The sequence below is a fragment of the Pongo abelii genome, chromosome 3 (genome assembly GCF_028885655.2).
Source record: "Pongo abelii isolate AG06213 chromosome 3, NHGRI_mPonAbe1-v2.0_pri, whole genome shotgun sequence".
NCBI classification, from domain to species: domain Eukaryota; kingdom Metazoa; phylum Chordata; class Mammalia; order Primates; family Hominidae; genus Pongo; species Pongo abelii.
Genome location: NC_071988.2, coordinates 181,000,167 through 181,026,190, shown reverse-complemented (window position 1 = coordinate 181,026,190; position 26,024 = coordinate 181,000,167). Strand labels below are relative to the sequence as shown.

Genomic DNA, 26,024 nt, shown 5'->3' with positions numbered 1-26,024 from the left:
TTTGCTATGCACAGTGATATTGGCTGTTTCTCCCCTCCCAGCCTTTTGCTCAAGCTATGCCCTTTGCCCAAAATGCCCTCACCACCCACCCCAACCTCCAGCTCTCTGTCCCTTGTCTAGATCCTAGTCAATCTCTACAACACAGTTCAAACATCGCTTCCTCAAGGAAACCCTGCCTCACCACATCATCAGCCCTCAGCTTCTGTCCCAGCCCCGGCCAAGTGATCTTCCTCTCTGTTCCCATGACTCTGGGGAATCAGGTATTTACTAACGTATTACTACAATGATCATTACTCTTACTACGTTGTATTGTCATTCTCTGTTTATGTGTTTCTTTAGAATGTTAGCTCATTTTTAAAAAAACGTAGGATGGAAAAAAGTCAACTGGTGGCTCTTGATAGATAGTCTTGATAGAGATAAGACTAGACAGTTCATAGCATACAATGCACATGGCCCTGACGCACATGAAAACATGTTCAATCACACTAACAAGAACAGAAGTGTAAATTACTATGTTACCATTTCTTACCTGTTATATTGAAAAAAATTAGAAAGTTTGACAACATAGTCTGTGGATGAGGCTGTATAAAAATCGGCATTCTCAGGTATTGTGGATGAGAATACAAAATGGCATAACCACGATGGTGGCAGGGTTAGCAACACTGAGCAAAATTACATATGTGTTTTCCTTTGACCCAGCACTGTCACTTCTAGTAGTAATCTATCCCAAAGATGTCTGCAAAAAATATGAGAAGATGTATGCAGAAAACTACATTTTGTAGCAATATTTGTAATAGCAAAAAAATTGGAAACAGCCCAAATGACCACTAATAGCGGACTGGTTGAATAAACTGGTAAATGCAGTTTGCAGCTGTACTGAGAGAGAGAGAGAGAGAGAGAGAGAGAGAGAGAGAAAGAGAGAGAGAGAAATATCTTTATGTAATGCTATGGAGTGATCTCCAGATGTATTAAGAGAAAAAAGCAAGGTAAAAGTTAGTATGTTCAGTATGCTGCCATTTCTTTAGGAAAGGTGAGGATATAATCATAAATACATACATATATATATATATTGTTTTTGAGACAAGGTCTCACTCTGTCACTCAGGATGGAGTGCAGTGGTATGATCACAGCTCACTGTAGTCTCAAACCCCTGGGCTCTCAAGTAATCCTCTCACCTAAGCCTCCCGAGTAGCTGGGACCATAGACACAGACCACATGCCCAGCTAATTTTTGTAGAGACGGGGGTCTTGCCATGTTGCCCAGACTAGTTTCAAACTCCTGGGCTCAAGCAGTTTGCCCATCTTGACCTCCCAAAGTGCTGGGATTACAGGTATAAGCCACTATGCCAGGCCTTGTAGTTATATTTTAAAAAATGTTTCCTGCAAGAAACAAACAAACAAACAAACAAAAAAAAAAAAAAAAAAGGAAGGAACAGCAGGAGGTAACAAGGATAAAAGCTAGACTTCTCTGAATATCCCTTAAGGATTTTACTTTGAAACTATGTAGATGTTACTTGTGAAATAAATTTTTAAATTTCTAAAAACTGAAACAACACAAAACAAATGAACCTAAATATGTCTTGAATTAGTGGAATAATTTTATGGAGAAGAGCTAACCTGGTTCTTCTCCCGTATTTTCCCTTCCCTCCAGCCTTTGCCATCAGAATGTCTGACCCTAAGCCTACAACAGATTAAAGTTTGTAACGGTCTCAAAGGCAAAGCAGAAGCCTGCATTTCCCCTGAAGGGTTAATGGGAAGTCCTCCAACAAAAGCCAAGATCTCATTTATTTTCTGCCTTGTTTACTAACGAATTACTTTCTTCATTTAGGTTCCTTCTTCCTTTCTCTTCTCAGCATCCTTAAAACCACAAGTGACATTAGCAGGCTTCTCTCTTCTAGGAATGTTCAAAGTTGGGCGCCTTGGAAAATGGTAGTTTCAAAGACACAACTAGGAACTTTTCAAAGAAAGATACTTTCAGCTAGAGATAGAGAGCCCTTGACTATGGGAACCAGAATTAATTAACAGCAGAAAGAGTAGGAAAGCTTCTGAAACTGTAGCGGGACATAGGAAGGTAAAGAAGAGCGTAATGCAGGTCAGGACCAAAGAAAATGAAACCAAAGATCAGTAACACAACAGCGACTGACTCTAGTTGCCCACACTGGGGAAATATATTCAGTTTCTGGTTAGGAGGGCTGAGTGGTTAAAATGAGAAGCACTCTTGTATAATACATTTGTGCATATGTGCTTACGCTGTCTAGTTATCTCAGGTCAGGTTCTCTGGAAGTGGGGGACAAGGTGGTTATTTGGGTTCAAATACCTGTGAAAGGAAAGGAGAGGAAGCAGGACTGATCAGAGGAAGAAGAAGAACTGTAAGGGCTCAACACAGCCTTGACCAATCTGGTGAGAAATGACTGGTCTTTATATCCCTACCTCATTCAGTCACCTGACATAGGCTCCCCTGGAAAAGGCTTGACCTCAGACAGAGGAGGCAGCTCTCTGCAGCCAAAGCAGACCCTGAAGGTGCTGACAGCTGGACACTGTCTGCTGACAGTCCTTCCTCCAGCTGGGCTACAAGCTCTTCCTTGAAAGGGAACCTACCTGAGTAGCACATCTCTTTGCCTACCATAAGCCTACTGTAAGCCTTTCCACAGTTAATATAGTGTTTTTCTTATAATTCTCAATACATTTACAGTAGACAACTCCATATATTTAGTGTTGAATACAAAATTACTGTTAGAATTTATCTTCAATGGATTATCAGGTAGCCGATATATTTCTATGCAAGCTAGAATTACTATTCATACACTTATTCATCCCACAAACATCTACTATTTATTGCATACAAGTCTCTGGAAATTGAAATATAAATAGGTATACTTTTATCATAAACTCCTAGAAGTCAGATTCTAGTGGGGAGGTCGATAAAATAGACAAATAATTAAAGTAGTGAGTTAAAAAGATACGTCTAAACACAGTGCTGTAGAGGTTAAAGGGACATGAAGAAGAAAGCACTTAGCTGTGTCTGCAGACATCCTCCTGGAAGAGCAGATGTGGGCCTTGGCTGTCAGAGGACAAGAAATATTTGTGTAGCAACATTACAGGAAGAGCAAATTGTATGTGTAAAGGCTCAGAACAATGAAAAAGCATTGCACAGATTGAGAACCACAGGTAAATTGACATGACCAAAGCACAAGCACTATTTAAGGAAGGATTGAAATATGAGACTGGAAATATATCTATATATATTTGTGTGTGTGTAATTATCTCATTAATTTATTAATGTTATTTTTTACTGTATTTTATCTTGCCAGTGTTTGTCAAATATATTTAACCATGGTTTGTGGGGGCTTTTTGTTTTTTGCTATAACATATTTCTGCAAGACATTCTTTTTGAAATGTTGAAAGACAGTGGTGACTGAGCCTGCCAGATTATCTGGGACATAAGCTCGAACCGGATCTAGTACCTGTGAACAAGTGTATTCTGACTTGATATTGACAAATAAGGAAAAGTTATTACTGGATGCCAGTTCTGGGAAGACTGTAGCAGTATCTCTCTCTCTGCTCTTGGAGATTGGAATGCGGAACTCTGCAAGGAGGAACATTCTATCTCCCTGTCATAAAGAGTCGTTAGCAACCACCTGGTTCAGGTCACAAGCAGGGAGAGGAAAGACTGCAGAGTCTGTCGTTCTTTCTGGTGCAGCTTAACTGATTTGAAGAAGCCGAAGAAGAAAATCCAGTAGCACGGTTAAGACTTTAGCCATGGCATCCGTATCATACCAAAAGCCAACATCTACTACTGTGGGAAAACAAATGATTTTTACAGGTAAATAGTTTTTGTATATGCTTTCACAAGGAGATCTAAATTTGCTTTTCCTCTCACATGTATGATTTTTATATAATGGATATAACAATGAAATGATCACATATGTTTTTTGTTTGTTTTTGTTTTTTGGGTTTTTTTTTTTTTTTGAGACAGAGTCTCGCTCTGTCGCCCAGGCTGGAGTGCAATGGCGTGATCTCGGCTCACTGTAACCACCGCCACCCGGGTTCAAGAGATTCTCCAGCCTCAGCTTCCTGAGTAGCTGGGATTACAGGCATCCGCCATCATGCCCAGCTAATTTTTGTATTTTTGTAAAGATGAGGGTTTCACCATGTTGGCCAGGCTGGCCTTGAACTCCTGACTGCAGGTAATCTGCCTGCATAGGCCTCCCAAAGTGCTGGGATTACAGGCGTGAGCCACCGTGCCCAACCCACCCACATTTAATTTACATGATACTGCTATCTCATTATGCCCACTCAGTCTGATCATCATCATCTTGTTGCCATAAACATTTCTTTAACACAGCAGTTGTCACTATATCTGAGGTAACTTTCACAAAGGAATATTTGAATTAGCATAGCTTTTATGGTTTGTGCAAGAGAAACTTCTTTGATGTAATAAAAAACATACTTTTCATCAAATTTTTATTAACACTGATTTAAGCTTCTCATAACATTATAAACTTGACATATTTGCTTGATAAAAATTTGAGCAAGATATGCATTAAACCTAGTAAAGTTATTGGTTTGTGTTTTGTTCATTCAACTTACTTTAAATGATTTGGGCAGTGTGTGTGTGAAATTATAATAAAATCTAAAAAATAGAATATGACTAGTTGTGGTAAGTCTATAAGGCATAAACTAAACTTCATCTTATTTCCTTTTTTTCCAAATTATTTATTTTTTGAGACAGAGTCTCGCCCTGTTGCCCAGACTAGGGTGCAATGGCACGATCTGGGCTCTCTGCACCCTCCACCTCCCAGGTTCAAGTGATTCTCCTGCCTCAGTCTCCCGAGTAGCTAGGACTATAGGCGCACGCCACCACATCTGGTTGTTTATTTATTTATTTATTTTGTACTTTTAGTAGAAATGGGGTTTCACCATGTTGGCTAGGCTGGTCTCGAACTCCTGACCTCAAGTGATCCACCCACCTGTGTTAGGCATGAACCTGGCCTTTTTTTCTTTTTTTCCAAATTGTGAGCATATTTTACAATGTTACAGAAAAATAATCAAATGCATATTTATGGTGGGCATTTATGTTTTGTGTTGCTCATCATCCATCTCATCCACTCCCCTTCTTGTGACTCACTTGGCTTTGGGAAAACCATCTCTTTCCTCACTCTTACCTCTTTTTTACTCCTGTGAGAAGGACTTTGTCAGCTAGGGTACACTGCTTATCTGCAATTCCTTTTACCTTTATTCTTACAAACTCTATTCATTTCCAAAGTTACTTAAGTCTGCACATTTTCTTTCTAGCCTCTTCAGTAAGGTTGTTTTATGCACTTGTAGTACAGTTAGATTTTCTTGTCACAGTCTGAATTCCTTCCTGAAATCCTACAATCTCCTAAATAATTTTTTTTTTAATTTGCATCCATTAAGGTTTGCTTTTTATGCTATTAAGTATATGGGGGTCTTGACAAATTAATAGGACCATGTATTCACCATTATAGTACCATACATTATAGTTTCACCACTTAAAAATTCTCTTGTGCTTCACCTATTCATTCCCCCCTCCCCCTTTCCCCCTAGCTCCTGGCAACCACTGATCTTTTCACTGTCTCCACAGTTTTGCCTTTTCTTGAATGTCATAGAGCTGGAGTTATACAGTATGTAGTCTTTTCAGATTGGCTTCATTTCCTTATCAATATAATTTTAAGGCTTCTCCACATCTTTTCATGGTTTGATAGCTTATTTCTTTTTACCACTGAATAATATTTCACTGTGCGGATGTGTCACAATTTGTTCATCCCTTCCCCTATTGAAAGACATCTTGGTGGCTTCCAGGTTTGGCAATTGTGAGAAATGCTTCTACGTACATTTATGTGCAGCCTTTTGCATGGATATGTTTTCAAATCAATTGGGTAAATACCTAGGAGAGTAATTGCTGGATCCTGTGTTAAGCCAAACTGTCTTCTAAACTAGCTATACTATTTTGCATTTCCATCAGCAATGAATGAGAGTCCTTGTTGCTTTGCATCCTTGTCAGCCTTTGGTATTGTCTGTTTTTTACTTTTTTACCAAAAAAAAAAAAGGTCATTTAGATTTTTATCCTGTGTTTTCTTTTAGACATTTTACAATGTTACGTTTTCATTTAGATCTATGATCTATTTTGAAGAGATTTTTGTGCCTTTTAAAGTTTTAATTTTCATCAGCCAATAAATTTCCTCTTTTCCTTAGCCAGTTTGGGCTGGGTTTTCTGTGATTTGGAACTGTGCAAGAGTGTTAATTAATACTTAAAATTTCTTCTAACTTACACCAGCGTATATACTTAGTTTTATGTATTTACATAGTTCAAATTGTTGTCCCCTTTGATAGATTTCTGTCTTTCATTATACTGACATATAATACTTAGCTTCACAGCCTCCTGTATTTTATAATTTCCTAATTTTTACTGTTACAAATTTGTATGAATACTTTGCATAAATTATTTTTCTTGTTCTCTTATTTTCATGTGGTATATATAGAGATAGCAGAATTAGCAGGTGAAAGATACAGACAGATATATAACTTATTAATGCCACAAGCTTTAGAGGATTGTATATACTATGAACAATGTATATGTATTTAAAGCCCAACAATTTTTTTTTTGAGACAGTCTCCCTCTGTTGCCCAGGCTGGAGTGCAGTGGTATGATCTCAGTTCCCTGCAATCTTTCGCTCCAGGGTTCAAGTGATTCTCGTGCCTCAGCCTCCTAAGTAGCTGGAATTACAGACATGGGCCACCATGCCCACTAATTTTTTGTATTTTTAGTAGAGATGGGGTTTCACCATACTGGCCAGGCTGGTCTCAAACTCCTGACCTCTGGTGATCCGCCCACCTCAGCCTCCCAAAGTGCTGGGATTACAGGCATGAGCCACCACAACCGGCCCCCACCAATATTTTTTAAAATCATTTTTATTACTTCAAAGAAGTAGATATGAATCCTTTTTTGCCTTTGCCTTTTACAAATTTTATTGTGACTATTTTAAAACACACGCCAATGAACTCCCACTTACCTGTCACCCATATTCAACATTTATCAAAATTTTGCCACATTTGACTCACATCTCTCGTCTTTTTCTTGTGCAAAATATTTTAAGCCCAGATATCATATTATTTCACTTACATATTTTATTGTGCATCTGAAAAAAAATGAACATATTCTTACATAGCCACATTGCCGTGACTGCACCTAACAAAATTAATAACTATCATTTGGTATCATGTAATTAACAACTCCATAATACAATTTTCCTGATTGTCTCTGAAATGTATTTTTACAGTTGATTTTGAGAATAAGGATCCAACACACATTGCATTCCGTTGTGTTTTCTCTTTTTGTCTCTTTTAAACTGGTGCAGTCTTCCCTTCTTTTTTCCCTGCCATTTACTTGTTGCAGAAACTGGATCAGTTATGCAGCAGAAATGTCCAACATTCTGAATTTGTCAATTACTTCCTTCTCATATCATTTAACTTGTTCCTTTATTCTCTGTAAACTGAATTTGGCTCTAGAGGCTTGATTATAGCCAAGTTCAACTCTTTAGGGATGCTTATGTCTTAGATGGTACTGCAGTCAGTTCACAGAAATCAAACTTTTGAGCTGTTCAAGAATAATAATTTTAACTCCTATAAGGCCCATCACTTACTACCTTTCTAACCTATTGGAGCTTGGAGCTCTTTCCTCCATGTTTGGAACTGTTTTTAATATAAAGCCCATGTTTTCATAAAAACATTAGTTTAAGTGAAGTACCCAGGCTAGGCAAACAAAAGATTGATTTAATCCACGCAAATATTGTGTAATTGTGATAAAAACATGAAAAATATCTTGTCACTATTAATAATTACTATGACAATAAAATATCATGAGAAATAATTTAAAAATCATTTTGGATGTCGATAATGTAAAAAAAACTACGTAGAGGATGAGAAAATACTGAGGAATTTCGCAGCAATTCTGAGAGTTACTTTAGAGCACTTTTAAGAGTTTCATAGGATTTTTATTGATTTCTAATTTAATTTTAAAATGAAATTTTGGCTGGACATGGTGGCTCACACTGTGTAATCCCAGCACCTGGGAGGCCGAGGCAGGTGGATCACTTAAGGTCAGGGCTTTGAGACCAGCCTGACCAACATGGTGAAGCCCCATCTCTACTAAAAATACAAAAATTAGCTGGGAGTGGTGGCATACCCGTGTAATCCCAGCTACCCAAAAGGCTGAGGCATGAGAATTGCTTGAACTCAGAAGGCGGAGGTTGCAGTGAGCCAAGATTGCACCATGGCACTCCAGCCTGGGCAACAGAGTGATACTCTGTCTCAAATAAATAAATAAATAAATAAATGAAATTTTACTTTCTCTTGGCATAGGCATAACACTACTCTTTTTTTCTTTTGAGGGAGGGTCTCACTCTGTCGCCCAGGCTAGAGTGCAGTGGCACGATTATGGCTTACTGCAGCCTTGACCTCCCTGGGCTCAGGTGATCCTCCCACCTCAGCCTCCCAAGTGGCTGGGACTATAGGCGTGTGCCGTCACTCCTGGTTAATTTTTGTATTTTTGTAGAGATGGGGTTTCACCATATTGCCCAGGCTGGTCTTGAACTCCTGGGCTCAAGGGATCTGCCCACTTCGGCCTTCCAAAGTGCTGGGATTGCAGGTATGAGCCACCGCACCCAGCCAACACCATTCTTTTATTTATCATTTATAACTACAGTTATTTAAATTTTCATTTTAAAAAATTTCCACTGAGACTTCATTATTCTGTGTGATGATTCACAGTATATATTTATCTGGTATACTCGACTACTTAACTAATTTGATCATTCATCAAGTCTTATTTTTCTATCAAATTTTGATATATTTCCTTTTAAAATATATTTTTGATGCTAATTTTTTATCCTACATATTTGAAATCCAATTTAACAAATTGAATGCCAATTAAATACTAAAAACTTGTCCATTAGCATTGGAGGATACAAAAATATACACGAAAAAAAGTTCTCTTTTCTAGAAGCTTATAATCTATTGGATGACCAGAACATAATAGGGTTGATTTGCTCAATCTAAATATCCATCACAGCGTAGTGTGGCATCCAAAGGAAACACAAATCCAATTCCAAAAACCCTGAGAAATAATGGGAAATTACCTCACATAACACTACACAAAACTCAGCCATATGTTTTGTTTTGTTTTCCCACTCATTTCTCTTCTTTTTGAGTATCATATTTAGAGCATAAGTTACTTCCTACATTGCAGATGGATCTTGGAATTTATTTAGTTTTCAATTAATAAAGGAATTGAAATTCTTTTTGAAAAAACAATCGGTGGATCCAACTTATAAAACCTTTTTAAAAAGTTGATGTATAACATACTCTATTAAGTACATTAATTTGTCTTTAGCTTGATAACATTTTACAAAGTGAGCACCTTTATGTATGCACTTTTAGATTAAGACAGTGAATATTTTTATCACTCTAAAAAGTTCCTGTATGTCCTTTCCCAGTCAATCCTCCCACAGTCAGACACTGTTCTGATTTCTATAATTCATGTTTTTGCTAACTGTGAGTTTTAATCTAATAGGGCCAGCTAACCATCTGTACTTTTAAAACATTTATCTGCTGGCTATTCTTCCACAGAAGTTTTACTACCAATTTGCTAAGTTCTGTAATGACATAGTGAGGAGATTTTATAAATAATGTTTGTTTGTTTTTTTGAGACAGAGTCTTGCTCTGTTGCCCAGGCTGGAGTGCAGTGGCATGATCTCAGCTCACTGCAGTCTCTGCCTCCTGGATTCAAGCGATTCTCCTGCCTTAGCCTCTCGAGTAGCTGAGATTTCAGGTGTGCACCACCACGCACAGCTTATTTTTGTATTTTTAGTGGAGATGGGGTTTCGCCATGTTGGCCAGGCTGGTCTCGAACTCCTGAGCTCAAGTGATTCACCAGCCTTCACCTCCCAAAGTGCTGGGTTACAGGTGTGAGCCACCGCACCCTGCCTAGATAATGTTATTTTTGTATTACAAAGATTTTACTATAAAAACCTTATAAACAAAATTAGGAAGAAAATTTAAAAACTACTTTAGAGCATGGTTATATATTTTTAAAACATCTGTTTACATACAAATGACATTAATTTGTTTACCCAGTTCCAGGTCCTATGCAATTTTGAAGTTTAAAACTTGGGCTGAATGCGGTGGCACACACCTATAATCCTAGCATTTTGGAAGGAAGAGGTGGGAGGATTGCTTGAGCCCAGGAGTTTGAGACTGGCCTGGGCAACACAGAGAGAGTTCATCTCTACAAAAAATTCTAAAAATCAGCCGAGTGTGGTGGTGCACACCTGTGATCCTAGCTACTTAGAAGGCTAAGCCAGAGGATAGCTTGGGCCTGGGAGGTCGAAGCTGCAGTGAGCTGTGATCACACTACTGCACTCCAGCCTGGGCAACAGAGCAAGGCCCTATCTCAAAGGAAAAAAAAATACTTAAAAATTACATTTATTTAAAAATACATTCTTTAATTCAGATTTTTCTTCATTAATTCCTACTTGGCTCAAATTAAATATAGTTAATGAATAGTTAATATAGGACATAAAATTAAAAAGGCACTGTAACAGATAATCTAATTTAACCTATTTTTTCAGATGGGAATACTCAGGGTTCAGGTAAGTTAAGTGACTTGCTGAAGGCCACACAGCCTTGCGAGAAGGATGGAAGCTTCTGCCTGCTCCCTGTTTATATGGGGTATTTATGTGCCTTACATCCAGATTACTGACTAAATAAAAGTATTAATATATTTAGTCAGCCATCATATACCTACTAGAAAGTCTGCTCATGTAAACCAGAAATATTACAGAAATCTACCTTACAAAGGAGTGATCACAGCATGAAATTTCTGTTAGAAATACATTAGAATTGGAAATACTCTCTAGGAAATGGCCAAAAAACGATATGATGAATGAAACTGTAAGTGGTCGGAGAAGTACATAAATGTATATGTAATTTTGAAATGTATTGCTCCATTAGCCAGCATTTCAGACCCACTTATTCATCTTATTTTTTGCTCTGTGAAACTGTCATACTAATAGTTATGTCTCAGATTCAATTATTTTAAAAATAGAAAATGACTTCACGCTGAATTGCCAGTGGTTTCCTGTTTGAAGAAATAATAAACTAGTCCTACTGCAAATTCAGCTTAAGTCCCAGCACTATAATCCACAAGGCAACTCTTTTAGATTTTTAAAAACTAATTCATGACAAAAGCTTACACATTTTAATGGTACTGAAACATTGGGTTGACTAAACTGCATTTTATTTGTCTATTTTTATTTTTACCTGCATTTTATTCTGTTGTCATAGCATGCAGTTTGCCCTGAATCAAAATTTGTTCTATTATTTTAAGATATATTGTAGACAATATACGTATGTCCTTACCATGATTCTTCAGTCTATTCAAAAATAATAAATTAAAAGCTAAGATAGTTGGAAACGATCTTCTGATAGAATATAATGGGCCATTTATTGAAAACAAAATTGCCAAACATCTAGTTAGCTTAATTGTATCCAGTTGCAGTGATTTATTTGCTAAGGACATTAGATATTAGGCATTGCTATCATAATAGCAAAAGTGGGAGACCTTATTCATTGTCCTCCATCAAACACTGTTCTTTTCATAAGATGTATTATTATATTTACAAAACTATGAGTGTTACATGAAAGCCTTATCTATAGGTGACAGCAGCTCCAAATCAATCCTACCTTAAATTATTGGTCATCTAACTCAACAAAATGTGATTTACAGAAAAAAAAAATCAGTTGCTGCTATCCCTTTGAAAAGCACCTGAACCAACCCCTTAGAAGAGGACTTCTAAAGAAAAGCTTTGTCTTAACTTCAAGTTTTTTGGTTTTGTTTTATATATGCATAAATATAAATATATAAATATAAATATTTGTACATAAATAATTACTGCATAAGCTAAGATGGAAGGGAGGAGGATTTATTTGCCTTTCCATGGCTTTACTTAATTTTCCAAAGTTGATACTTTGTAGGTTATCTTAATATCACTTCTTAATTTTTTTATTTTTTATTTTTTAGCACAAACACATTTATTTATTAACCAAAGGGATGATCCTAATTCATCTAATACTGAAACAGCTGCATGTAAAATATTTGTGATAAAGATAATTGAACACAGTAATAAAAAAAAAAAAGAAGCAGTATGGAGATTTGCCCATTGAACTGAGCTTGTTGATTTTCATAACTATTTCCTGTCAAAGTGATGATGAAATTTTTATTCTATTTTTTTATAGATCTGAGAACAGGTGACATTTTTCATGACACAGCCTACCATGAATTTCCCATCTTTCAATTTTCTTGTTATTGTGCTTTTCTTCCCATCCCACTCCTGATGCTGAACCAATGCTCCATCTGTAAAGTTGTAGAGAGTCTGAGTTTTTTTGCTATGAGCTGTAGTTTCTTCAAACTTCTCTCCCAGGGTACGAGAAAACTGTGCTATTTTCTAAGTGCTCCAAGTTTTTATGGTGAGGTTTTTGTCATCACAAATGATGATACACTCTGGTTTGGCCATTGTGCCCATTTTTCATAAAGCTATTCCCACTCCTAGTTCCTTCACGTATTCATCAAGGCCTTTGCTGTCCACTAGGCATCATCTTCCAGCTGCTGAACAGTGGCTGTGGTGGGCACAGGAGGGTGTGCAGAGCAAGCTTAGCAGGGTCGTCGTGGGCAGCGCACTGTGAATATGACTTCTTTAAATCAGGGTGAAATGCTCTTGATTAAGCAAAAAGAAGTTTCTGTTGTTGAAACAGGATGTGAAAAAATTATTAAATGCAAGATGAGTTGATTGTTTACTGTGTGCCAGGCCGTGTGCTACCTACTAGGAAATAGGTGTAAGCATGAAGATCCTGCTTCGAGAAGCAAAAACTGTAAACTTAGACACCAATGTTGGCTTTCCCCTTAACTCTTTTGAACTCATTTTTTTAAAAATCTGTAATTTGGGGGATATAAGGTTTTCTATCATGGTTTAATGAAATGAAAGCACCTGTAAATAATATGAATTTAATAATATTTTTTAAACTGCTTTTTTTCTCTTGAGAAGTTGATTATCTGGGTGAGATTGGTGCTGGGGAAAGGACACAAAACCATCTTAAAATTCTTTTTTTTTTCTTAGTAAGCCAACCAAGCACACCTTATTTCCCAAAGTCTGAAGCCATACGCAGGTTTTTAAAGTACAGGAAGAAATAATCTAAGATTATTTAAGCAAATGGTTTTAAAACTTTAATGTGGAAATTATTTTCCTGGAGAGGCTTGTTAAAATGCAGATTCTGGGGTGGGTGTGCTGGCTCACTCCTGTAATCCCAGCACTTTGGGAGGCTGAGGTGGGGGGATCACTTGAGGTCAGTAGCTCGAGATCAGCCTGGCCAACATGGTGAAACCTCGTCTCTGCTAAAAATATAAAAATTAGCTAGGTGTGGTAGTTCACGTCTGTAATCCCAGCTACTTGGGAGGCTGAGGCAGGAGAATTGCTTGAACCCAGGGGATAGAGGTTGCAGTGAGCCAAGATCGTGCCACTGCACTCCAGCCTGTGCGACAGAGCAAGACTGGGGTGGGCTTGAGAGTCTGCATTTCCATCAAGATCCCAGGTGATGCCCACCCTGCTGGTTTCCAGACCACACTTTGAGTAGCAAGGATCTAAACTGTTCTGGCTCCACCATTTACTTATTTTTGTGACTTTGGACAAGATACTTACCCCTCTGTGTCTCAGTTACACCATCTGTAAAATGGCCATAATAATATCTACTTCACAGGGTATTTAGTGGGGTAATACGTACAGAGTACTTAGTGTCTGGCATGTGGTAGGCTTCACATGTGTTATATGTGTATATGCATATCGTCACCTGAGGTAGGTCACAAGCAATATAAGTAAACTGATGGCTACTGGGCCTAGAAGATGAAGTTATTTGTGATGCTAATCATTATCCTGATAAACATTGGCTTTTTGGATTTTCTTGTAAACCTGATCTAAATAACATTAAAGAAAAACAAGTTCCATTAAAAATATTTTACAGTAGAATGGCCGAGTTTGGAATTCTGCCTATAAACTTCATTAGTTTACATAATCTTGGTTGATGAAAACTCTATGTCATTCAGAAAGAATAGAAAGATCTCATTAGGGGCCCCTGGTGGAAAGCTTTTAACTACAGGCGTCATTTTGTCTGTTTACCTTGAGTCCGTTTCCCTTTCCTTTCTTCCCTTTCTTGCAAGAGGAGAGGTAGCACAAGCTGAACTCCAGCAAGGAAGCACTTTACCCTTGACCCCTACTGTGTATGATCCTAGTCAATTTCATTCACAGCGAGTGATAAAGGATAAAGTGCCTCACTGTCTTGCTAACCCCAGTTGCCAGTAATTATCTCAGAAAAGGTAGAACCTTTCACCGTGCCTATTAAAAGCCCCCTTTGACCAAAGATATCACCTTTTAGAAAAATATACCTCAGGGAAAAGTCTGCAGTGGATAGAAGATTATCCATGCCTTAAAGAATAATGGCACTGACAGAGACATCAAATCATTTAGTTGGTCAAATCATTTATTTGAGGCAGCACTTTCTAAAATAAAGGAGATAATTTCTGGAAAGGACAGGATTGCAGGAGAGGTGGTCATTTGAGAGGAAGAAATGAACACAGATGGATTGATTGCCCCTGCTCTGTAGTAAGGGTTGAACCAGACAAACATCACAAGGCATCCAGCTACTTCGTTTCCAAGCTGAGTCTGAGCAGAACTGCGTTCCTAGTCAGGATGATGCCTAACTGTAGCTCTAAAAAGGACCTACAACAGCCTTGGGAAACCTGGTGGAAGAGAGAAGAGATCCGCTTTATTTCTAAGCTTTATTCTTGGCAGTCAGTTGACCTTCTCGGGCTGGAGGAGCGGAGACCTGAGGGCAGAGCCAGGAACTCGAAGTGGCTAGAACAAGTGCAGCAGCTTCTAAGTTTATTAAACAATGATCAAAACTCACAAATGCATAATTGGAGGCAAGAGTGGTTACTGAGGAAAAAAGAGATACAGTGTGCCGTAAAATGTGAGCCTAATCCTGTTTTGGGGTCCTTTGTGAACATTCTGTCCGTGATACAGCCATTCTGTTGGTGGCTTTAGAGGATGACTCTAGAAGATTGTGAGATTTATTCATCACATCTACTTTTACTTAAGTCAGATTATCTCCAAATTTGGATGGGAGTTTGTCTGGTCATTTTTGTGCGATGAAGTGACGTAACCACAGGTTTCTCTAGAGAAGCAGAACCAATAGGATATAGCAAATGAGGGATTGGCTTGTGTGATTATGGGGGAGAAATCCTATAATCTGCTGTGTGTAAGCTACAGAACCAGGAATGCTGGTGGTACAGTTCCATTCCAAACCCGAGGCCTGAGAACCAGGAACACTGATGTCTGAGGGTCCAAGCGGAGCACAAATTTGCCATTTTTCCATTTTTTGGCTCTATTCATGCCCTCCAGGAATTGGACGATGCCCACCCCTATGGGTGAAAGGGTCTTCTGTCCTCAGTTTACCAATTCAAATGTTAACCTCTTCTGGAAACACCCTCAGACACACCCAGAAAAAATATTTAACAAGCTCTCTGAGCATCCTTTAGCCCAGTCAAGTTGACACACTATATATATATATGTATATATATATATATACATATTTTGAGATGGAGTCTCGCTCTGTCACCAGGCTGGAGTGCTGTGGTACGATCTCCGCTCACTGCAACCTCCAACTTTCTGGTTCAAGTGATTCTCCTGCCTCAGCCTCCCGAGTTGCTGGGATTACAGGCAGGTGCCACCATGCCCAGCTAATTTTTGTATTTTTAGTAGAGATGGGGTTTCACCATGTTGGCTAGGATGGTCTCGATCTCCTGACCTCGTGATCCGCCCACTTCAGCCTCCCAAAGTGCTGGGATTACAGGCATGAGGCACCGCACCCAGCCAACACATGAAATTAACCATCACAGTCCTCCTGAAGGGGACCCTGAGCTAACCACAATCTGCGTCTAGGGCATTGCAGAGCAAGATGTAATATGCATAAGAACCAGTTATGGAGACACTTAAGAATGCAGAGCCTCAGGCCCTATACCCCAAATTGTTTTTTGGGGCCTTGGAGCCTGCATGTTAAAGAAGCACACCAGGAGACTGTGATGCAGGCAGTCCAGTGACTCATGTGGGAGACACAGTAGGCCCAGAGCGGTAGGTGCTGTGTATGTTCTGCACCTTGAAGCTCACATGTGCTCCAATTCCACTGCTCTTTACAATCTAACTTTAGTAGGAAGATCAGAAGATGGGAACATCCTTTTAATTTTAATTATTATTTAACTTAATTTAATTATTGAAATTAGCATGTATAATACCGTTCTGTAAACGACTGTATAAAAATGGAATATGTTTTCTGCCCAGTGAATGACGGCACTGGTGACAGGATAATTAGGAATCTAAGTAGTCAAAAGTTATGCAAACAAATCTGAAGTTAAGGGAAGATTAGTGAATAAATGCTGGTAGCATTTGGGTTACATAAATTCTGTGTTCATTGCAAGGAAATAATACCTCCCACATCTCTTTCTTTTAGGGATTTCCAGACTCTTTCAAAGTTCCATTTACAAGCTAAGTAGCTATCACCACCCTCTTTTCATAAAACGGAAACAGAGCAAAGTAGGCACGCTCATCATGTGGGCTGAATAAAGAAGTTAAAAAAATAAAATGATCTATGATTCCAGATCATACCAAGGAACTGACATGGTAGATTTCATTTATTTCCTTTTCTGAGGATTCTATAGTCACTTAGAACTCAAGATCCACCACTGAACCAAACTCACCTTCCTGATCACCACCCCTCACCAGGATATGCACACCCTTGGAGATGCAGAAATGTCCTGAGGAATGCCAGCTTCTTTTGTCTGCATGGATACAAAACAATCCGTTCCAGATCTTGGGGATTTCTTTCTTTTCTCAAACTGAGTATCTTAGACTCCCTTGTAAGTGAGCTAAAAATAAATAATAGCATTGACCCAGGCATAAAACTACTCAGAAGATAGAGATAGAAATCAGGATTTGCAGTAAATCCTATAACATTGTGTTGATTCTACTTCTGCTTCTGAAGGAAGGAAGATGCTGTGGAATTATTGTCTACATGTATGGATTGTTTGTGTGAAGACCATAAAGTACAAAGTTATTTATGTTATTCTATATATTGGTCAAGAATCTCATTAATCATGGTTAAATAAGCAATTTCCCAGCTGCTGCTCACCCAGGAGCACTCTGAGGCATGAGCACCAGCATGGAGAAGCTGCTCATTCACAAATCAATGCGGGACACTGAAAGTCTCTGCCTCTGTGATTTTGTGATGAAGGCTCACAGTTGTCCTGGTCCACAGCATCTTAATGTGAATGGCTTTCTCCAATTGGCCGTTATGGCTGCCTATTATTGTACCTGTGTTTGAATGGCTTTGGAGGATGACTCTAGAAGATTGTGAGACTTATTCATAACATCTAGCTTTTAATTAAGTCAGATTATCTCCAAATTTGGATGGGAGTTTGTCCAGTCATTTCTGTGTGATGAAGTGACAGAACCACAGACAGAAACTATACGTGTAAACCATTGCTGCACCACTGTGGACCCCCTAAGAGAACGGCAGAGGCGGGGTGTGGTGGCTCATGCCTGTAATCCCAGCACTTTGGGAGGCTGAGGCGGGTGGATCACGAGGTCAGGAGATTGAGACCATCCTGGCTAATACGGTGAAACCTCGTCTCTACTAAAAATACAAAAAATTAGCCGGGCGTGGTGGTGGGTGCCTGTAGTCCCAGCTACTCTGGAGGCTGAGGCAGGAGAATCACTTGAACCCGGGAGGCAGAGCTTGCAGTGAGCCGAGATCGCGCCACTGCACTCCAGCCTGGGCAACAGAGTGAGACGCCGTCTCAACAACAACAACAGCAACAACAAAAAAGAACGTCAGAGTGCCTTAGCTTAAATGTTTGGAAGTTGAAGCATACATTTGGGGCTGTGATTGTGGCCTTGAGAAAATTATGTATTGTATGAAAATTAAGGACCATCTGTTAAAGCAGAGTTCAGACTTCCCAGAAGGTGACATAGGGTAGCCTCGCAGATAACTGGAAAGGAAAAGACTCCCTCACCTCTAACCGGCCCAGGGGTAGAAGGTCCAAGGGCAGGGATACCTCAGTGTGGGGCACTCACTTTGTCACATCTCCACTGGACACAACTGAGTAGATAAAATTTTGAGCAAGTGACTCTAACATAAGGCAGCTTCAAAGACAACTTCTACCATAACCGCCATCCCTGTAGTCTGTGCATTAAAAGGGATGACAAATATTTTGATTCTCTGCTATCTCCTACCCTCACCAAATGACTGATTTACCCTTAACCTCTGTTCTACTCCCCATCCCACCCCCTGCGCATCTCTCCATAGCTTCTTTCTATTCTACAATTGCACAGAGATGGAAGAAGAATGAAAAGGGCAAAGATGCACACATAGAAAATCACAAACCTTAGTCTCTAGTTACATTATTAAAAATTGCTACCAAAGGACATTTAGGGAATCTTTTTTTTTTTTTTTAAAGATGGAGTCTGGCTCTGTTGCCTGGGCTGGAGTGCAGTGGCACAATCTGGGCTCACTGCAACCTCCAACTCCCAGGTTCAACCTGCCTCAACCTCCTGAGTAGCTGGGGTTACAGGCATGTGCCACCACACCAGCTAATTTTTGTAGTTTTAGTAGAGGCAAGGTTTCACCATGTTGGCTAGGCTGGTCTCGAACTCCTGACCTCAAGTGATCCACCCGCCTCGCCCTCCCTAAGTGCTGGAATTACAGGTGTGAGCCACCGCGCCTGGCCCATTTAGGGAATCTTGATGAAAGCTTTACAAATCAACTCTAATTTATTGTCCCCCAGAACTCATTTACTGTCCCCCTCTCTCCAGTCAGCAAACCCAGCAGGCCAGATGGCTGGCATCCCTCTCGTTGCACATTTCCTTTGCCTTTTCTTCTGGTTTTAGTTTCTCCCTTTGTCCAGGTCAGCAAAACCTTGTTCCTGCCACAGCCACACTCTGGCCTAAATTGACCAATTGTCCCAGTGTATTCAGGATGAAGGGATTCCCAGGACACTGATCTTCAGTGCTAAAACTGGGTTGAGCTGGTTTCCTGAATTTTAACCCTTGCTTGCTGACCTGGCCAGGCAGCCTCTCCAGTGCCATGACGTCCACTTCCACGTGCAGAGAGAATTCAGATAAGCACCAAACAGAAGGGGAGGCACTCGTGATGTCAGAGTACTGGGCAAAGTTCCCATATCTATAGGCCATTACTGACTTCCTTCCTTGCAATCAGAAAGACGAAAAGATGCAGGCCATTCCACAGATATCACCAAGTAGATACCCACCTCTACTCCGAGGAAATCTTGTGCAATTATGACAGGTGACATTCACTGGTGTATTTATCCAGCTATGGTTTGCTTTTTTTTTTTTTTTGAGACGGTGTCTCAAAAAGAGCTCTGAGCTCTTGCTTGTTCTCCAGCATCTGAATCACTCTCCTGCACTGGTGTTGGAGGACTATCCACTTGGGTATATCACAGGCAGAAACTTTCTTGTGAAGCGTTCTATTTGGGCAACTCCAGCTGGGGAACCAGGACTTCTAGAACACTCTTTTTGGCTCCAGCTTTAAAGGATAGGGAGATAGGACATGCAGGACCTCCTTTTGCCCAGGCTGGAGTCCAGTGGCGCGATCTCAGCTCACCTCAAGCTCTGCCTCCTGGGTTCACGCCATTCTCCTGCCTCAGCCTCCTGAGTAGCTGGGACTACAGGCGCCCGCCACCACGCCCAGCTAATTTTTTGTATTTCTAGTAGAGATGAGGTTTCACTATATTAGCCAGGATGGTCACGATCTCCTGACCTCATGATCCGCCCGCCACAGCCTCCCAAAGTGCTGGGATTACAGGCGTGAGCCACTGTGCCCAGCCTAGTTTGCTATTCTTCTTGACTAAAGAGGACTTTATCAAGACCACCTGTTGACTTCATTATAAACCCAAGGAGAAGACTGTGAATTTATCCCAAATTGATTCCAGTAATTCAGAGATGGCCTCAAATTTTGCCAGGGGGACAAGACCAGCATTCTGAACCATCATACTTGCCTAGGGACAAAAAAATTAATACAATCTCCTTTCACTTTTTATAGTTTGGACATTTTTTTTTGCCTTGTTCAATGATAAGCCATCCAGGTATTTGTCCAGTTTTCTATCATTAATCAGTACATATTGCCTAACACTGAGTCAAAGAAATTATGTAAAGTGCAAACTAGAAAACAACACAGTGCCTTAGCTGGACTGAGCTTGCCACAGCTTGTGGCAGGTTAGTACTATGTCAGCTGAGCCCGTTGGACTACATGTCCTAGATTCCCTTCCCTACATAGTTTTGGGTTTGTCTGGGCCACAAGAGACATTTTGTGGGAAATTTGGAAAGCAGGAGTGAAGCAGCAGACATATCATTTCAATACAACAGCAGTCCCCAGGGGCTGCTGCAGCCATGTGGGCTGTTACTGATATGCTGCCTCTGTTGTGGTGGGGCAGCTGCCACATCCACAGTGACCTCCAGCTCCTTCCTTGCCTCCTCCTTCAGTGTGACTGGTGTCTGGGCCAGGTGATGTTTAGCCCCATGTTGAAAGGCACCAGTTTCAGTGCAAACCACCCACTTCATCAGTGTTGGAGGCTTGTGGGTGATAAGAGACCTCCTTGGGTTCCACTAATCCTCATGGGTTCCAGCTTGGCGAACAAGTTTAAAGCCCACTGACTGTGTCTGGAGCATCCCAATCCACTCCTGAAGCAGCCACAGTAGTCCTAGATTTGTGTGATGCATTCTTATTCTAGCCCACTTCTCGCTTTGTGTTGCCTCCCTGTATATCTTATAAGCTGCCCCAAGACATCCTCTTTACCATTCTCAAACCCACATTGGCTTGACTCCTTGGCTCTGAGCTCTTGCTTGTTCTCCAGCATCTGAATCACTTTCCTGCACTGGTGTTGGTGTCCTGTCCACTTGGGTATATCACAGGCAGAAACTTTCTTGTGAAGCGGTCTATTTGGGCAACTCCAGCTGGGGAATCAGGACTTCTGGAACTCTCTTTTTGGCTCCAGCTTTAAAGGATAGGGAGATAGGACACACAGGACACACCAAAACAGCCCAACACAGAGTACACTAAAAAGATCGTGTTAGGTGGGGTGGGAGGAATCACTTGAGCCCAGGAGTTCAAGGCTGTAGTGAGCTATGATTGCACCACTGCACTCCAGCTTGGGCAATGAAGTGAGACTCTGTCTCTTAAAAAAAAATTGTTGGAGGAAGGAGTAAATGAATGAACTGATTTGCAGGGGCTTGAGAAGTCTGCAGTCTAAGGCCTGTGTGTGTGTGTGCGTGTGTGTGTGTGTGTATGTGTGTGTGTTTGCGTTTTGTCTTACTGTTCATAGGCACTAACTTACAAGTTTGATTGACTGTTCCATCCAGGGAGTCATTCGGGATAACTGTTTATCCTTAACCTGGGCCAATAATAATCTCAGCACAAAAAGGCAGTGCAGAAGGAAACTATCATTGTACACTGTTTTTGCTCACTTTTTCTTTGCCTGGAATAGGGTATGTTGACGGAAAGGAAAGGAGTCCTTTTTCCTTTCCCATCTAACATTTCTCTACTACTACTTTCTCAATGATTTATACTATTTGTTCACTAATAAAGGACTGCTAAGGGCAACATCTAGCAGCAGATTTCAGAGAAACAGCTCCCACCTGCTCCCTCCAATCCATACTCCAATCACCCAGGCCCCTCCTGTCTCATTGCTCCCCACAGAGCTTTCCAGGGTGGTAGTTACTTATGTTCACTGTTCTTTGGAAGAGACAGAGATTTGCTTTCTAGCAGAAGTGGAAAAGTAAAGGTGTTACAGATGCATTGTGGGAAGCAACGGGAGGGAATCACGCAACTGAAACGGAATGCATCTATCCGCCTTCTCCAGTGGCCCAGCTGTGGCTCACCTAGTGTCTCCCTGTGGGGGGCAGGCTGCTGTCAAAAAAGCGAAATTGAAAGCCCAGTTAGACTCCCACTTTAACCTTTTTTAGCTGGCAAGCACGCTTGAAGTAACTAGGCTGCAACCACAAGGGGTTACCAAAGAAAACGTTGAAAAATAAAATAGAAAAGATGGCCATCTAGAAAGCCTCCCTAAGAGAGAAGGAAAAATAAATAAATAACCAACTTAATCCCCTTTTCTTTTTGTTAACTAGAAAATTGGGAGCTAGAAAACGATCTGTAATTTTTAAATTGCTGGATTTTCCCCAGTAATAATTAACATGAAAAAGTATCATCTGATGGAGCAAAAGTAGTGTTATGTTTTCATTTGTGAACAGTAGTATAATAAGTGGGCTAAAGGGAGTTCAGCGAATTAGCCCATGGTTATAGCTTTAATTTCTTCATCTGCTGTCAGGAGAAATCAGCTTTTGAAGTGGGTGGAAAACTATGAAGTTTTTAATATGGATCAATAGGATGTCATAATGGTCTGATTAATAGAGATCGGCAGTGATTTTGGAAATCTGCTTTACATTTCATGTCTCTTACACAGAGAACAGGAAAATTTAACAGATTCCCATCCCCGCGTTTCACAAGTATTTGACTGTATACTTGTATTTTTTAAAATTATGAATTCTAATTTTTAAAACTTGCGTGTTGACGTCATCAGTCTGTCTAAGTCCTGCTCAGAACCACATTTTCCATGACTACTACAGACTGACCACACCCTTCTCTGAATTTCTTTTTCAGTGAAAGGCGGCATCACCCAGCTTTGCTGTAGTTATTCAGTGCATAAGACTCTTTTCTTAGCTAGATTATAAGCTTTCTGAGGACTGGAACAAGCTTTCTCTCCTTCTGCCACCTCCTCATCCATCAACACGATATCACACATATATTAAGCACTTACTATAAATTTTAAACAGCTATAATCATTACTCATTCTAATTGCACAAAATTCTAGGTTTTTAATCTTTTGTCAGCATTTGAATGTATATTATTCATATTTATACTTTATCTTAGCCAAAAGGCTGAGAAGCGATATTATTCATATTTATATACAAATTACAAAGCATTGTAAAAGCTAAATTTCTTTGTTCCAACTCTCTTTTTTGTAATAGAATAGACTGTTTCTCTTTCCTTGATCTAGTAAATCTTGAAACTTTTATATGACATGTGTAAAGGCATTAGGACAGACGCTCAGAAAGTTGCACCAGCATTTCTTGTTTTTGCTTTTCAAAGGGAGGAAGTTATATTGAATTAAATTTTATTTCTAAATGCTTTGCTGCACTTGAAAATAATTCTTTCCAAATATAAACTTATTATCTGTATTTTAAAAACTGAACTAGTCCTACAATAATGTAATGCTATCCTAAAATACGTTGCTTAGAGGTCTGCACATGACTGGTTTGCATGAGGCACTGGATTTTTCCTTCAGTAAAGGAATTGTTTTCATAACATGCAAATACACACATATATTCATTTATTCACAAATATTTACTGTATTTTAGGACACAGGCATTCCTTGCATTTGTATATTAGCCAAGGAAGGGAAAGAGACAGAGGCAAAATAAATCTGGGAGTTTCCAATTCTGCTAGTTTAGTCAGTCAACATCTGACGATATTGTTAAATTATTTACAGTCTTGCAGGACTTACGAAACCCCAAAGCTGATTTTCCTGTAATTCAGTAAAAATGTAATTTTATTACCATCACTGTAATTATAACACATGGAAAAAATTAAGTTGCAATGCATAATGAAAATTTAAGAGTTATGGAAAGGTAGATGTAAATCAAGCTTGTCCAACCAGTGGCCCATGGGCTGCATGCAGCCTAGAACAGCTTTGAATGTGACCCAACACAAATTTGTAAGCTTTCTTAAAACATTAAATATTTTTGAATTTTTTTTTTTAAGCTCATCAGCTACGGTTAGTGTTAGTGTATTTTATGTGTGGCCTGAGATAATTCATCTTCCAATGTAACCCAGGGAAGCCAAAAGATTGGAACCCCTGACATAAATCATGAAATACCCATCTGACACATTGGAAAAGACAATATGGAGAAAAAGCATAAAATGCAGACTTTTAGGCTAGTGGCTGAGAGACTGACAGCACATCATGGCAGCATAGTAAGTGTGTGTGTTTAAATTTGTTTCAGGAGGAATACATCCACCTACAGTGAGTGGCATTTGGGGCTGCAATTTTTTTTGAGACAGAGTCTCGCCCTGTCGCCCAGCCTGGAGTGCAGTGGTGCGACCTCAGATCACTGCAACCTCTGCCTCCTGGGTTCAAGTGATTCTCCTGCCTCAGCCTCCCCAGTAGCTGAGACTATAGGCGCCAGCCACCACACCCAGCTAATTTTTGTATTTTTAGTAGAGACGGAGTTTGACCATGTTGGCCAGGCTGGTCTCCATTTCCTGACCTTGTGATCTGCCCACTTTGGCCTCCCAAAGTGCTGAGATTACAGGCGTGAGACACCGCACCTGGCCCGGGGCTGCATATTAAAACACAAATGGTTTAATGTCGGAGTGCTTTTCTCATTCTTTTCTTTTATAAACATAACAGAATTTACCTTTTAACTATTTTAAAGTGGACAATCCTGTGGCATTCAGTATATTCACATTGCTTGCAACTATCACCTCTTCCATCTCCAGAATTTTGTCATCCTGTAAAACTGAACCTCTGTACCTATTAAACACTCACTCTCCACTCTCCCCTTCCCCTAGCCTCTGGCAACCACTACTCTACTCTCTGTCCCAGTAAATTTACTCAGGACCTCATTAAGTGAAATCATGCAGTATTTGTCTTTTTGTGACTGGCTTATTGGACTTAGTATTATGTCCTCAAGCTTCATTTATATCACAGCATTTGTCTCAATTTCCTTCCCTTTTAAGACTAAATAATATTGCATTGTATGTTGTTATGATCTGAATTTTTATCCCCACCCCCCCCAATTCATATGTTGAAGCCCCAACCCCTCAATGTGACCGTACTGGGAGGCCAGCCCTTTAGAAGGTAACTGAGGTTAAATGAGGTGCTAAAATAATCTCATAAAACTGGTATCCTTATAAGAAGAGGAGGGAGCATCAGGCCTTCCTCTCTCTGTCTTCACCTGCACAGAGGAAAAGCCATTTGAGGACATGACAGGAAGGTGGGCTCCTTCCAGCCAGAAAGAGAGGCTCACCAGTCACCAACCCTAACAGCACCTTGATTTTAGATTTCAGGCTCCATAACTGTGAGAAGATAAATTTCTGTTGTTTAAGCCACCCAGTCTGTGGTATTTTCTTATGGCAGCCCTAGGGAACTGATACATATGTATACACCACACTTGAGTTGCCTCTGTACCTCTTGGCTATTGTGAATAATGCTGCTATTAATATGTGTGTACAAATACCTGAGTCCCTGTTTTCACTTCTTTTGGGTATATACCCAGAACTGGGATGTCTGGATCTCATGGCATTTCTCTGTTTAAGTTTTTGAGGAATCACCATACCTTTTCCCGCAGCAGCTGCACCATTTTACATTTTCACCAGCAACATACAGGGTTCCCATTTCGCTTTATTTCTCATTTTTAAAACATTTAAATATACTTTGGTTACTGTGAAGAACCTGATGCCACTGGGGAATGATCGTAGATGTGGGACTGTTGACAACATATTCAAACCTGTAAAGTTAATTTGCTTTCCTGTAAGCAGTGATGCAACATATACACAACACTGCTTTTGAAGTGGAGATCTAATTAAGCAGGATCCTCAGTGCCATTTTGTGTCAGCATAACTTGATCAAAAATTGGCCAGGTGCAGTGGTTCATGCCTATAATCTCTGCAATTTGGGAGGCCGAGGTGGGAGGATCACTTGAGCCCAGGAGTTCGAGATCAGCCTGAGGAACATAGTGAAACCTCATCTCTACAAAAATAAAAAAAATTTAG

At 39.9% G+C, this 26,024-nt stretch overlaps 1 protein-coding gene across 1 annotated transcript in view; it reads left to right on the top strand.

Annotated features, from left to right (window-relative positions):
- The first annotated feature begins 3,612 nt into the window (after positions 1-3,612).
- Positions 3,613-26,024, top strand: part of SPMIP2 (sperm microtubule inner protein 2) — a 141,491-nt gene continuing 119,079 nt past the window's right edge. The window contains exon 1 of the mRNA XM_002815255.4: positions 3,613-3,822. Coding sequence (XP_002815301.1) covers positions 3,759-3,822 — 64 coding nt within the window. The 5' untranslated portion in view covers positions 3,613-3,758. The remainder of the gene's footprint in view (positions 3,823-26,024) is intronic.